At 47.6% G+C, this 16,273-nt stretch overlaps 1 protein-coding gene across 2 annotated transcripts in view; it reads right to left on the bottom strand.

The window, feature by feature from the left end:
* Window positions 1-15,108, bottom strand: part of TIAL1 (TIA1 cytotoxic granule associated RNA binding protein like 1) — a 109,231-nt gene extending 94,123 nt beyond the window's left edge. The window contains exon 1 of one of the 2 annotated variants that reach the window (XM_056552754.1): window positions 14,892-15,108. In XM_056552754.1, coding sequence (XP_056408729.1) covers window positions 14,892-14,920 — 29 coding nt within the window. In that variant the 5' untranslated portion in view covers window positions 14,921-15,108. The remainder of the gene's footprint in view (window positions 1-14,891) is intronic. The other variant, XM_056552755.1, reaches the window with a different exon arrangement.
* Between the last annotated feature and the right edge of the window lie 1,165 nt (window positions 15,109-16,273).

Here is a 16,273-nt window from a genome sequence, read left to right as displayed (position 1 = left end):
CTACTCGTCCACGGGACCAAAGCGGAGCACAATCTACTCGTCCACGGGACCAAAGCGGAGCACAATCTACTCGTCCACGGGACCAAAGCGGAGCACAATCTACTCGTCCACAAGACCAAAGCGGAGCACAATCTACTCGTCCACAAGACCAAAGCGGAGCACAATCTACTTGTCCACGGGACCAAAGCGGAGCAAAATCTACTCGTCCACGGAACCAAAGCGGAGCAAAATCTACTCGTCCACGGGACCAAAGCGGAGCACAATCTACTCGTCCACGGGACCAAAGCGGAGCACAATCTACTCGTCCACGGGACCAAAGCGGAGCACAATCTACTCGTCCACGGGACCAAAGCGGAGCACAATCTACTTGTCCCTCCTGACGATCCACTTGTTCGGCCAATTTTCGCTTTTACGCTCTAATTTTTTCCTCCTCGCCCTAGAATAGCCATAACTACCTGCTATAACGCTACCTACCTGCTATAACGCTACCTACCTGCTATAACGCTACCTACCTGCTATAACGCTACCTACCTGCTATAACGCTACCTACCTGCTATAACGCTACCTACCTGCTATAATGATAACTACCTACTATAAGGATACCTTTAAATTTTTCAATAACATTCTCTGAACCAAAAAAATATATATATATATTAAGGGAAGTGAAATGGAAATAGTAAAAGATAATTTAGCAGATTTGGTGATTTTCTTTTCTGCGCCATTTACCTTGTGGTTGAGGTAACATGTTAGTTTTATACTTTAGGCGCCTGATTACAGTAATACCAGATTTGTATCGTTTACGTCATGTTTTACTCATTCTGAACTTTTTCTAATTTTTTTAATTGCCATTTTTAACCCCTGTAGTAGAGATGAGCGAACTTACAGTAAATTCGATTCGTCACGAACTTCTCAGCTCAGCAGTTGATTACTTTTCCTGCATAAATTAGTTCAGCTATCCGGTGCTCCCGTGGGCTGGAAAAGGTGGATACAGTCCTAGGAGACTCTTTCCTAGGAATGTATCCACCTTTTCCAGCCCACCGGAGCACCTGAAAGGATTGGACCCCGGTGATATTATCCATAGTCGTCGCAGTCATATGGGGGGGGGGGGGGGGGGGTGTCTCTTCTATATATTATATTAAGGATTGGACCCCAGTGATATTATCCGTAGTCGTCGCTGTCATATGAGGGGGGAGGGGTCTCTTCTATATATTATATTAAGGATTGGACCCCGGTGATATTATCCGTAGTCGTCGCGGTCATATGGGGGGGGGGTCTCTTCTATATATTTTATTAAGGATTGGACCCCGGTGATATTATCCGTAGTCGTCGCGGTCATATGGGGGGGGGGGGGAGTCTCTTCTATATATTATATTAAGGATTGGACCCCGGTAATATTATCCGTAGTCGTCGCTGTCATATGGGGGGGGGGTCTCTTCTATATATTATATTAAGGATTGGACCCCGGTGATATTATCCGTAGTCGTCGCTGTCATATGGGGGGGGGGTCTCTTCTATATATTATATTAAGGATTGGACCCCGGTGATATTATCCGTAGTCGTCGCTGTCATATGGGGGGGGGGGGGGTCTCTTCTATATATTATATTAAGGATTGGACCCCGGTGATATTATTCGTAGTCGTCGCTGTCATATGAGGGGGGAGGGGTCTCTTCTATATATTATATTAAGGATTGGACCCCGGTGATATTATCCGTAGTCGTCGCTGTCATATGGGGGAGGGGGGCTCTTCTATATATTATATTAAGGATTGGACCCCGGTGATGTTATCCATAGTCGTCGCTGTCATATGGGGGGGGGAGGGGGTCTCTTCTATATATTATATTAAGGATTGGACCCCGGTGATATTATCCGTAGTCGTCGCGGTCATATGGGGGGGGGGGGGGTCTCTTCTATATATTATATTAAGGATTGGACCCTGGTGATATTATCCGTAGTCGTCGCGGTCATATGGGGGGGAGGGGGGTCTCTTCTATATATTTTATTAAGGATTGGACCCCGGTGATATTATCCGTAGTCGTCGCGGTCATATGGGGGGGGGGGGGGTCTCTTCTATATATTATATTAAGGATTGGACCCCGGTGATATCTGTAGTCGTCGCGGTCATATGGGGGGGGGGGGGTCTCTTCTGTATATTATATTAAGGATTGGACCCCGGTGATATTATCCGTAGTCGTCGCGGTCATATGGGGGGGGGGTCTCTTCTATATATTATATTAAGGATTGGACCCCGGTGATATTATCTGTAGTCGTCGCTGTCATATGGGGGGGAGGGGGTCTCTTCTATATATTATATTAAGGATTGGACCCCAGTGATATTATCCGTAGTCGTCGCTGTCATATGAGGGGGGAGGGGTCTCTTCTATATATTATATTAAGGATTGGTCCCCGGTGATATTATCCGTAGTCGTCGCGGTCATATGGGGGGGGGGGGGGTCTCTTCTATATATTATATTAAGGATTGGACCCTGGTGATATTATCCATAGTCGTCGCGGTCATATGGGGGGGAGGGGGGTCTCTTCTATATATTTTATTAAGGATTGGACCCCGGTGATATTATCCGTAGTCGTCGCGGTCATATGGGGGGGGGGGGGCTTCTATATATTATATTAAGGATTGGACCCCGGTGATATTATCCGTAGTCGTCGCGGTCATATGGGGGGGGGGGGGGGTGTCTCTTCTATATATTATATTAAGGATTGGACCCCGGTGATATTATCCGTAGTCGTCGCTGTCATATGGGGGAGGGGTCTCTTCTATATATTATATTAAGGATTGGACCCCGGTGATATTATCTGTAGTCGTCGCTGTCATATGGGGGGGAGGGGGTCTCTTCTATATATTATATTAAGGATTGGACCCGGTGATATTATCTGTAGTCGTCGCTGTCATATGGGGGGGGGGGGGGGGGGTCTCTTCTATATATTATATTAAGGATTGGACCCCGGTGATATTATCCGTAGTCGTCGCAGTCATATGGGGGGGGGGGGGGGTCTCTTCTATATATTATATTAAGGATTGGACCCCAGTGATATTATCCGTAGTCGTCGCTGTCATATGAGGGGGGAGGGGTCTCTTCTATATATTATATTAAGGATTGGTCCCCGGTGATATTATCCGTAGTCGTCGCTGTCATATGGGGGGGGGGGGGGTCTCTTCTATATATTATATTAAGGATTGGACCCTGGTGATATTATCCGTAGTCGTCGCGGTCATATGGGGGGGAGGGGGGTCTCTTCTATATATTATATTAAGGATTGGACCCCGGTGATATTATCTGTAGTCATCGCTGTCATATGGGGGGGAGGGGGTCTCTTCTATATATTTTATTAAGGATTGGACCCCGGTGATATTATCCGTAGTCGTCGCGGTCATATGGGGGGGGGGGCTTCTATATATTATATTAAGGATTGGACCCCGGTGATATTATCCGTAGTCGTCGCGGTCATATGGGGGGGGGGGTCTCTTCTATATATTATATTAAGGATTGGACCCCGGTGATATTATCCGTAGTCGTCGTGGTCATATTGGGGGGGGTCTCTTCTATATATTATATTAAGGATTGGACCCCGGTGATATTATCCGTAGTCGTCGCAGTCATATGGGGGGGGGGGGGTCTCTTCTATATATTATATTAAGGATTGGACCCCAGTGATATTATCCGTAGTAGTCGCTGTCATATGGGGAGGGGGGTCTCTTCTATCTATTATATTAAGGATTGGACCCCGGTGATATTATCCGTAGTCGTCACAGTCATATGGGGGGGGGTCTCTTCTATATATTATATTAAGGATTGGACCCCAGTGATATTATCCGTAGTAGTCGCTGTCATATGGGGAGGGGGGTCTCTTCTATCTATTATATTAAGGATTGGACCCCGGTGATATTATCCGTAGTCGTCGCAGTCATATGGGGGAGGGGTCTCTTCTATCTATTATATTAAGGATTGGACCCCGGTGATATTATCCGTAGTCGTCGCAGTCATATGGGGGAGGGGTCTCTTCTATATATTATATTAAGGATTGGACCCCGGTGATATTACCCGTAGTCGTCGCTGTCATATGGGGGGGGGGTCTCTTCTATTTATTATATTAAGGATTGGACCCCGGTGATATTATCCGTAGTCGTCGCGGTCATATTGGGGGGGGGGGGGTCTCTTCTATATATTATATTAAGGATTGGACCCCGGTGATATTACCCGTAGTCGTCGCGGTCATATGGGGGGGGGGGTCTCTTCTATATATTATATAAAGGATTGGACCCCGGTGATATTACCCGTAGTCGTCGCGGTCATAGTGGGGGGGGGGTCTCTTCTATATATTATATTAATGATTGGACCCCAGCGATATTACCCGTAGTCGTCGCGGTCATAAGGGGGGGGTCTCTTCTATATATTATATTAAGGATTGGACCCCGGTGATATTATCCGTAGTCGTCGCGGTCATATGGGGGGGGGGGGGTCTCTTCTGTATATTATATTAAGGATTGGACCCCGGTGATATTATCCGTAGTCGTCGCGGTCATATGGGGGGGGGGGGTCTCTTCTATATATTATATTAAGGATTGGACCCCGGTGATATTATCCGTAGTCATTGCTGTCATATGGGGGGGGTCTCTTCTATATATTATATTAAGGATTGGACCCCGGTGATATTATCCGTAGTCGTCGCTGTCATATGGGGGAGGGGGGGGGGGTCTCTTCTATATATTATATTAAGGATTGGACCCCGGTGATATTATCCGTAGTCGTCGCAGTCATATGGGGGAGGGGTCTCTTCTATATATTATATTAAGGATTGGTCCCTGGTGATATTATCCGTAGTCGTCGCTGTCATATGGGGGAGGGGTGGGGTCTCTTCTATATATTATATTAAGGATTGGACCCCGGTGATATTATCCGTAGTCGTCGCGGTCATATGGGGGGGGGGGGTCTCTTCTATATATTATATTAAGGATTGGACCCCGGTGATATTATCCGTAGTCATCGCAGTCATATGGGGGGGGGGGGGGGTCTCTTCTATATATTATATTAAGGATTGGACCCCGGTGATATTATCCGTAGTCGTCGCGGTCATGTGGGGGGGGGGGGGGTCTCTTCTATATATTATATTAAGGATTGGACCCTGGTGATATTATCCGTATTCGTCGCAGTCATATGGGGGGGGGTGTCTCTTCTATATATTATATTAAGGATTGGACCCCAGTGATATTATCCGTAGTCGTCGCGGTCATATGGGGGGGGTCTCTTCTATATATTATATTAAGGATTGTACCCCGGTGATATTATCCGTAGTCATCGCAGTCATATGGGGGGAGGGGTCTCTTCTATATATTATATTAAGGATTGTACCCCGGTGATATTATCCGTAGTCATCGCGGTCATATGAGGGGGGAGGGGTCTCTTCTATATATTATATTAAGGATTGGACCCCGGTGATATTATCCGTAGTCATCGCTGTCATATGGGGGGGGGGTCTCTTCTATATATTATATTAAGGATTGGACCCCGGTGATATTATCCGTAGTCATCGCTGTCATATTGGGGGGGGGGGTCTCTTCTATATATTATATTAAGGATTGGACCCCAGTGATATTATCCGTAGTCATCGCTGTCATATGGGGGGGGGGGGGGGGGGTCTCTTCTATATATTATATTAAGGATTGGACCCCGGTGATATTATCCGTAGTCGTTGCTGTCATATGGGGGAGGGGTCTCTTCTATATATTATATTAAGGATTGGACCCCGGTGATATTATCCGTAGTCATCGTTGTCATATGGGGGGGGGGGGGGGTCTCTTCTATATATTATATTAAGGATTGGACCCCGGTGATATTATCCGTAGTCGTCGCTGTCATATGGGGGGGGGGGGGGGGTCTCTTCTATATATTTTATTAAGGATTGGACCCCGGTGATATTATCCGTAGTCGTCGCGGTCATATGGGGGGGGGGGTCTCTTCTATATATTTTATTAAGGATTGGACCCCGGTGATATTATCCGTAGTCGTCGCAGTCATATGGGGGGGGGGGGTCTCTTCTATATATTATATTAAGGATTGGACCCCGGTGATATTATCCGTAGTCATCGCTGTCATATGGGGGAGGGGGGGTCTCTTCTATATATTATATTAAGGATTGGACCATGGTGATATTATCCGTAGTCGTCGCTGTCATATAGGGGAGGGGGGTCTCTTCTATATATTATATTAAGGATTGTACCCCGGTGATATTATCCGTAGTCGTCGCGGTCATATGAGGGGGGAGGGGTCTCTTCTATATATTATATTAAGGATTGGACCCCGGTGATATTATCCGTAGTCGTCGCGGTCATATGGGGGGGGGGGTCTCTTCTATATATTATATTAAGGATTGTACCCCGGTGATATTATCCGTAGTCGTCGCGGTCATATGAGGGGGGAGGGGTCTCTTCTATATATTATATTAAGGATTGGACCCCAGTGATATTATCCGTAGTCATCGCTGTCATATGGGGGAGGGGGGGGGTCTCTTCTATATATTATATTAAGGATTGGATCCCAGTGATATTATCCGTAGTCATCGCTGTCATATGGGGGGAGGGGTCTCTTCTATATATTATATTAAGGATTGGACCCCGGTGATATTATCCGTAGTCGTCGCGGTCATATGGGGGGGGGGTCTCTTTATATATTATATTAAGGATTGGACCCCGGTGATATTATCCGTAGTCGTCGCTGTCATATGGGGGGGGGGGGGGGGTCTCTTCTATAGATTATATTAAGGATTGGACCCCGGTGATATTATCCGTAGTCGTCGCAGTCATATGGGGGGGGGGTCTCTTCTATATATTATATTAAGGATTGTACCCCGGTGATATTATCCGTAGTCGTCGCGGTCATATGAGGGGGGAGGGGTCTCTTCTATATATTATATTAAGGATTGGACCCCGGTGATATTATCCGTAGTCATCGCTGTCATATGGGGGAGGGGTCTCTTCTATATATTATATTAAGGATTGGACCCCGGTGATATTACCCGTAGTCGTCGCTGTCACATGGGGGGGGGGGTCTCTTCTATTTATTATATTAAGGATTGGACCCCGGTGATATTATCCGTAGTCGTCGCGGTCATATTGGGGGGGGGGGGTCTCTTCTATATATTATATTAAGGATTGGACCCCGGTGATATTACCCGTAGTCGTCGCGGTCATATGGGGGGGGGGGGTCTCTTCTATATATTATATAAAGGATTGGACCCCGGTGATATTACCCGTAGTCGTCGCGGTCATAGTGGGGGGGGGGTCTCTTCTATATATTATATTAATGATTGGACCCCAGCGATATTACCCGTAGTCGTCGCGGTCATAAGGGGGGGGTCTCTTCTATATATTATATTAAGGATTGGACCCCGGTGATATTATCCGTAGTCGTCGCGGTCATATGGGGGGGGGGGGGGTCTCTTCTGTATATTATATTAAGGATTGGACCCCGGTGATATTATCCGTAGTCGTCGCGGTCATATGGGGGGGGGGGGTCTCTTCTATATATTATATTAAGGATTGGACCCCGGTGATATTATCCGTAGTCATTGCTGTCATATGGGGGGGGTCTCTTCTATATATTATATTAAGGATTGGACCCCGGTGATATTATCCGTAGTCGTCGCTGTCATATGGGGGAGGGGGGGGGGGGTCTCTTCTATATATTATATTAAGGATTGGACCCCGGTGATATTATCCGTAGTCGTCGCAGTCATATGGGGAGGGGTCTCTTCTATATATTATATTAAGGATTGGTCCCTGGTGATATTATCCGTAGTCGTCGCTGTCATATGGGGGAGGGGTGGGGTCTCTTCTATATATTATATTAAGGATTGGACCCCGGTGATATTATCCGTAGTCGTCGCGGTCATATGGGGGGGGGGGGGTCTCTTCTATATATTATATTAAGGATTGGACCCCGGTGATATTATCCGTAGTCATCGCAGTCATATGGGGGGGGGGGGGTCTCTTCTATATATTATATTAAGGATTGGACCCCGGTGATATTATCCGTAGTCGTCGCGGTCATATGGGGGGGGGGGGGTCTCTTCTATATATTATATTAAGGATTGGACCCTGGTGATATTATCCGTATTCGTCGCAGTCATATGGGGGGGGGTGTCTCTTCTATATATTATGTTAAGGATTGGACCCCGGTGATATTATCCGTAGTCGTCGCTGTCATATAGGGGAGGGGGGGGGGGGGTCTCTTCTATATATTATATTAAGGATTGGTCCCCGGTGATATTATCCGTAGTCGTCACAGTCATATGGGGGGGGGGGGGGGGTCTCTTCTATATATTATATTAAGGATTGGACCCCGGTGATATTATCCGTAGTCGTCGCAGTCATATGGGGGGGGGGGGTCTCTTCTATATATTATATTAAGGAGTGGACCCCGGTGATATTATCCGTAGTCGTCGCGGTCATATGGGGGGGGGGGTCTCTTCTATATATTATATTAAGGATTGTACCCCGGTGATATTATCCGTAGTCGTCGCGGTCATATGAGGGGGGAGGGGTCTCTTCTATATATTATATTAAGGATTGGACCCCAGTGATATTATCCGTAGTCGTCGCGGTCATATGGGGGGGGTCTCTTCTATATATTATATTAAGGATTGTACCCCGGTGATATTATCCGTAGTCATCGCAGTCATATGGGGGGAGGGGTCTCTTCTATATATTATATTAAGGATTGTACCCCGGTGATATTATCCGTAGTCGTCGCGGTCATATGAGGGGGGAGGGGTCTCTTCTATATATTATATTAAGGATTGGACCCCGGTGATATTATCCGTAGTCATCGCTGTCATATGGGGGGGGGGTCTCTTCTATATATTATATTAAGGATTGGACCCCGGTGATATTATCCGTAGTCATCGCTGTCATATTGGGGGGGGGGGGGGGGGGTCTCTTCTATATATTATATTAAGGATTGGACCCCGGTGATATTATCCGTAGTCGTTGCTGTCATATGGGGGAGGGGTCTCTTCTATATATTATATTAAGGATTGGACCCCGGTGATATTATCCGTAGTCATCGTTGTCATATGGGGGGGGGGGGGGGTCTCTTCTATATATTATATTAAGGATTGGACCCCGGTGATATTATCCGTAGTCGTCGCGGTCATATGGGGGGGGGGGGGGGTCTCTTCTATATATTATATTAAGGATTGGACCCCGGTGATATTATCCGTAGTCGTCGCTGTCATATGGGGGGGGGGGGGGGTCTCTTCTATATATTTTATTAAGGATTGGACCCCGGTGATATTATCCGTAGTCGTCGCGGTCATATGGGGGGGGGGGGTCTCTTCTATATATTTTATTAAGGATTGGACCCCGGTGATATTATCCGTAGTCGTCGCAGTCATATGGGGGGGGGGGTCTCTTCTATATATTATATTAAGGATTGGACCCCGGTGATATTATCCGTAGTCATCGCTGTCATATGGGGGAGGGGGGGTCTCTTCTATATATTATATTAAGGATTGGACCATGGTGATATTATCCGTAGTCGTCGCTGTCATATAGGGGAGGGGGGGGTCTCTTCTATATATTATATTAAGGATTGGACCCCGGTGATATTATCCGTAGTCGTCGCTGTCATATGGGGGGGGGTCTCTTCTATATATTATATTAAGGATTGTACCCCGGTGATATTATCCGTAGTCGTCGCGGTCATATGAGGGGGGAGGGGTCTCTTCTATATATTATATTAAGGATTGGACCCCGGTGATATTATCCGTAGTCATCGCTGTCATATGGGGGAGGGGGGGGGTCTCTTCTATATATTATATTAAGGATTGGATCCCAGTGATATTATCCGTAGTCATCGCTGTCATATGGGGGGGGGGGTCTCTTCTATATATTATATTAAGGATTGGACCCCGGTGATATTATCCGTAGTCGTCGCAGTCATATGGGGAGGGGTCTCTTCTATATATTATATTAAGGATTGGACCCCGGTGATATTATCCGTAGTCGTCGCGGTCATATGGGGGGGGGGTCTCTTTTATATATTATATTAAGGATTGGACCCCGGTGATATTATCCGTAGTCGTCGCTGTCATATGGGGGGGGGGGGGGGGGTCTCTTCTATAGATTATATTAAGGATTGGACCCCGGTGATATTATCCGTAGTCGTCGCAGTCATATGGGGGGGGGGTCTCTTCTATATATTATATTAAGGATTGGACCCCGGTGATATTATCCGTAGTCATCGCTGTCATATGGGGGGGGGTCTCTTCTATATATTATATTAAGGATTGGACCCCGGTGATATTATCCTTAGTCATCGCTGTCATATTGGGGGGGGGGGGGGTCTCTTCTATATATTATATTAAGGATTGGACCCCAGTGATATTATCCGTAGTCATCGCTGTCATATGGGGGGGGGGGGGGGGTCTCTTCTATATATTATATTAAGGATTGGACCCCGGTGATATTATCCGTAGTCATCGCTGTCATATGGGGGGGGGGAGGGGGTCTCTTCTATATATTATATTAAGGATTGGACCCCGGTGATATTATCCGTAGTCGTCGCTGTCATATTGGGGGGGGGGGGGTGTCTCTTCTATATATTATATTAAGGATTGGACCCCGGTGATATTATCCGTAGTCGTCGCTGTCATATGGGGGGGGGGGGTCTCTTCTATATATTATATTAAGGATTGGACCCTGGTGATATTATCCGTAGTCGTCGCAGTCATATGGGGGTGGGGGGTCTCTTCTATATATTATATTAAGGATTGGACCCCGGTGATATTATCCGTAGTCGTCGCAGTCATATGGGGGGGGGGGGGGTCTCTTCTGTATATTATATTAAGGATTGGACCCCGGTGATATTATCCGTATTCGTCGCAGTCATATGGGGGGGGGGGGGGTCTCTTCTATATATTATATTAAGGATTGGACCCGGTGATATTATCCGTAGTCGTCGCTGTCATATAGGGGAGGGGGGGGGGGTCTCTTCTATATATTATATTAAGGATTGGACCCCGGTGATATTATCCGTATTCGTCGCAGTCATATGGGGGGGGGGGTCTCTTCTATATATTATATTAAGGATTGGACCCCGGTGATATTATCCGTATTCGTCGCAGTCATATGGGGGGGGGGGGGGGTCTCTTCTATATATTATATTAAGGATTGGACCCCGGTGATATTATCCGTATTCGTCGCAGTCATATGGGGGGGGGGGTCTCTTCTATATATTATATTAAGGATTGGACCCCGGTGATATTATCCGTATTCGTCGCAGTCATATGGGGGGGGGGGGTCTCTTCTATATATTATATTAAGGATTGGACCCCGGTGATATTATCCGTAGTCGTCGCAGTCATATGGGGGGGGGGGGGTCTCTTCTATATATTATATTAAGGATTGGACCCCGGTGATATTATCCGTATTCGTCGCAGTCATATGGGGGGGGGGGGGGGGGGGTCTCTTCTATATATTATATTAAGGATTGGACCCCGGTGATATTATCCGTAGTCGTCGCGGTCATATGGGGGGGGTCTCTTCTATATATTATATTTAGGATTGGACCCCGGTGATATTATCCGTAGTCGTCGCGGTCATATGGGGGGGGGGTCTCTTCTATATATTATATTTAGGATTGGACCCCGGTGATATTATCCGTAGTCGTCGCGGTCATATGGGGGGGGTCTCTTCTATATATTATATTTAGGATTGGACCCCGGTGATATTATCCGTATTCGTCGCTGTCATATGGGGGGGGGGGGGGGGGTCTCTTCTATATATTATATTTAGGATTGGACCCCGGTGATATTATCCGTAGTCGTCGCGGTCATATGGGGGGGGGGGGGGGGTCTCTTCTATATATTATATTAAGGATTGGACCCTGGTGATATTATCTGTAGTCGTCGCGGTCATATGGGGGGGGTCTCTTCTATATATTATATTTAGGATTGGACCCCGGTGATATTATCCGTAGTCGTCGCGGTCATATGGGGGGGGGGGGGTGTCTCTTCTATATATTATATTAAGGATTGGACCCCGGTGATATTATCCGTAGTCGTCGCGGTCATATGGGGGGGGGAGGGGTCTCTTCTATATATTATATTAAGGATTGGACCCGGTGATATTATCCGTAGTCGTCGCTGTCATATAGGGGAGGGGGGGGGGGGTCTCTTCTATATATTATATTATGGATTGGACCCCGGTGATATTATCCGTATTCGTCGCAGTCATATGGGGGGGGGGGGTCTCTTCTATATATTATATTAAGGATTGGACCCCGGTGATATTATCCGTATTCGTCGCAGTCATATGGGGGGGGGGGTCTCTTCTATATATTATATTAAGGATTGGACCCCGGTGATATTATTCGTATTCGTCGCAGTCATATGGGGGGGGGAGGGGGTCTCTTCTATATATTATATTAAGGATTGGACCCCGGTGATATTATCCGTAGTCGTCGCGGTCATATGGGGGGGGTCTCTTCTATATATTATATTTAGGATTGGACCCCGGTGATATTATCCGTATTCGTCGCGGTCATATGGGGGGGGGTCTCTTCTATATATTATATTTAGGATTGGACCCCGGTGATATTATCCGTATTCGTCGCAGTCATATGGGGGGGGAGGGGGTCTCTTCTATATATTATATTAAGGATTGGACCCGGTGATATTATCTGTAGTCGTCGCTGTCATATGGGGGGGAGGGGGGGGGGGTCTCTTCTATATATTATATTAAGGATTGGACCCCGGTGATATTATCCGTATTCGTCGCTGTCATATGGGGGGGGGGTCTCTTCTATATATTATATTAAGGATTGGACCCCGGTGATGTTATCCGTAGTCGTCGCGGTCATATGGGGGGGGGGGGGGGTCTCTTCTATATATTATATTAAGGATTGGACCCCGGTGATGTTATCCGTAGTCGTCGCGGTCATATGGGGGGGGGGGGGGGGTCTCTTCTATATATTATATTAAGGATTGGACCCCGGTGATATTATCCATAGTCGTCGCTGTCATATGGGGGGGGGAGGGGGTCTCTTCTATATATTATATTAAGGATTGGACCCCGGTGATATTATCCGTAGTCGTCGCAGTCATATGGGGGGGAGGGGGTCTCTTCTATATATTATATTAAGGATTGGACCCCGGTGATATTATCCGTAGTCGTCGCAGTCATATGGGGGGGGGTCTCTTCTATATATTATATTAAGGATTGGACCCCGGTGATATTATCCGTAGTCGTCGCTGTCATATGGGGGGGGGGTCTCTTCTATATATTATATTAAGGATTGGACCCCGGTGATATTACCCGTAGTCGTCGCTGTCATATGGGGGGGGAGGGGGTCTCTTCTATATATTATATTAAGGATTGGACCCCAGTGATATTATCCGTAGTCGTCGCTGTCATATGGGGAGGGGGGGGGGTCTCTTCTATATATTATATTAAGGATTGGACCCCGGTGATATTATCCGTAGTCGTCGCGGTCATATGGGGGGGGGGGGGGGGTCTCTTCTATATATTATATTAAGGATTGGACCCCGGTGATATTATCCGTAGTCGTCGCTGTCATATGGGGGAGGGGGGGTCTCTTCTATATATTATATTAAGGATTGGACCCCGGTGATATTATCCGTAGTCGTCGCTGTCATATAGGGGAGGGGGGTCTCTTCTATATATTATATTAAGGATTGGACCCCGGTGATATCTGTAGTCGTCGCTGTCATATGGGGGGGGGGGGGGGGGGGGGGGTCTCTTCTGTATATTATATTAAGGATTGGACCCCGGTGATATTATCCGTAGTCGTCGCGGTCATATGGGGGGGGGGGGGTCTCTTCTATATATTATATTAAGGATTGGACCCCGGTGATATTACCCGTAGTCGTCGCTGTCATATGGGGGGGGGGGGGGGTCTCTTCTATATATTATATTAAGGATTGGACCCCGGTGATATTATCCGTAGTCGTCACAGTCATATGGGGGGGGGGGGGGGTCTCTTCTATATATTATATTAAGGATTGGACCCCGGTGATATTATCCGTAGTCGTCGCTGTCATATAGGGGAGGGGGGGTCTCTTCTATATATTATATTAAGGATTGGACCCCGGTGATATTATCCGTAGTCGTCGCGGTCATATGGGGGGGGGGGGTCTCTTCTATATATTATATTAAGGATTGGACCCTGGTGATATTATCCGTAGTCGTCGCGGTCATATGGGGGGGAGGGGGGTCTCTTCTATATATTATATTAAGGATTGGACCCCGGTGATATTATCCGTAGTCGTCGCAGTCATATGGGGGGGGGGGGGGGGGTCTCTTCTATATATTATATTAAGGATTGGACCCCGGTGATATTATCCGTAGTCGTCGCGGTCATATGGGGGGGGGGGGGTCTCTTCTATATATTATATTAAGGATTGGACCCCGGTGATATTATCCGTAGTCGTCGCGGTCATATGGGGGGGGGGGGTCTCTTCTATATATTATATTAAGGATTGGACCCCGGTGATATTATCCGTAGTCGTCGCTGTCATATGGGGGGGGGGGGTCTCTTCTATATATTATATTAAGGATTGGACCCCGGTGATATTATCTGTAGTCGTCGCAGTCATATGGGGGAGGGGGTCTCTTCTATATATTATATTAAGGATTGGACCCCGGTGATATTATCCGTAGTCGTCGCTGTCATATGGGGGGGGGGGGGGGTCTCTTCTATATATTATATTAAGGATTGGTCCCCGGTCACATGACATGTTACATGACGACCACCCGGGTGACACCAGAGCTCACTTCATCATCCACCACAGGAGCGGAGGACAATCACTCCCATCATCCATAACACCTGACAGGACCGGCAGCTGCCATACTCACAGGGTCCGCGGCTGTCCGTCATCGTCCATGGCTCCTCCGACTGCTCTTGTGAGAAGATTCCGCACACAAGAAGACGGCGGAGGCCGAGGACGTCACCGGAGCCGGCGGAAAGCCTCGTAAACCTCCGTCCAGTTCCCAGCAAAATGGCGGCCGCCACCACGGACCAGTCAGAGAGAATCCACTTACTGCGCAGGCGCCGTTCCCTTAGACTGCGCGTACACGTAACGTGTTCCCCTGAGCATGCGCGCACACGTTACGTGCTTTATTCTACGTGTCACAGTGAAGGCGGGAAACGTGCACAGCGGCCTGAGGGGGAAACCTGAGTGTACCTGACCCTTGGTGGCCCCTCCCCCATGACACTTCCCTCTGTATCCTCCCCCATGACACTTCCCTCTGTATCCTGCCCCATATTATCCTCCTCTGTATCCTGCCCCCATATTATCCTCCCCTGTATCCTGCCCCCATATTATCCCCCTCTGTATCCTGCTCCATATTATCCCCTTCTGTATCCTGCCCCCATATTATCCTCCTCTGTATCCTGCCCCCATATTATCCTCCTCTGTATCCTGCCCCCATATTATCCCCCTCTGTATCCTGCCCCATATTATCCCCCTCTGTATCCTGCCCCCATATTATCCTCCTCTGTATCCTGCCCCCATATTATCCTCCTCTATATCCTGCCCCATATTATCCTCCTCTGTATCCTGCCCCATATTATCCCCCTCTGTATCCTGCCCCATATTATCCTCCTCTGTATCCTGCCCCCATATTATCCTCCTCTGTATCCTGCCCATATTATCCTCCTCTGTATCCTGCCCCCATATTATCTCCCTCTGTATCCTGCTCCATATTATCCTCCTCTGTATCCTGCCACCATATTATCCCCCTCTGTATCCTGCCCCATATTATCCTCCTCTGTATCCTGCCCCCATATTATCCTCCTCTGTATCCTGCCCCCATATTATCTCCCTCTGTATCCTGCCCCATATTATCCTCCTCTGTATCCTGCCCCCATATTATCTCCCTCTGTATCCTGCCCCCATATTATCCTCCTCTGTATCCTGCCCCCATATTATCCTCCTCTGTATCCTGCCCCCATATTATCTCCCTCTGTATCCTGCCCCCATATTATCTCCCTCTGTATCCTGCCCCCATATTATCCCCCTCTGTATCCTGCCCCATATTATCCTCCTCTGTATCCTGCCCCATATTATCCCCCTCTGTATCCTGCCCATATTATCCCCCTCTGTATCCTGCCCCATATTATCCTCCTCTGTATCCTGCCCCATATTATCCTCCTCTGTATCCTGCCCCCATATTATCCCCCTCTGTATCCTGCCCCATATTATCCCCCTCTGTATCCTGCCCCCATATTATCCTCC

The sequence above is a fragment of the Hyla sarda genome, unplaced genomic scaffold, assembly GCF_029499605.1.
Source record: "Hyla sarda isolate aHylSar1 unplaced genomic scaffold, aHylSar1.hap1 scaffold_187, whole genome shotgun sequence".
Taxonomy (NCBI): Eukaryota; Metazoa; Chordata; class Amphibia; order Anura; family Hylidae; genus Hyla; species Hyla sarda.
This window is presented reverse-complemented; position numbering and strand designations above follow the sequence as displayed.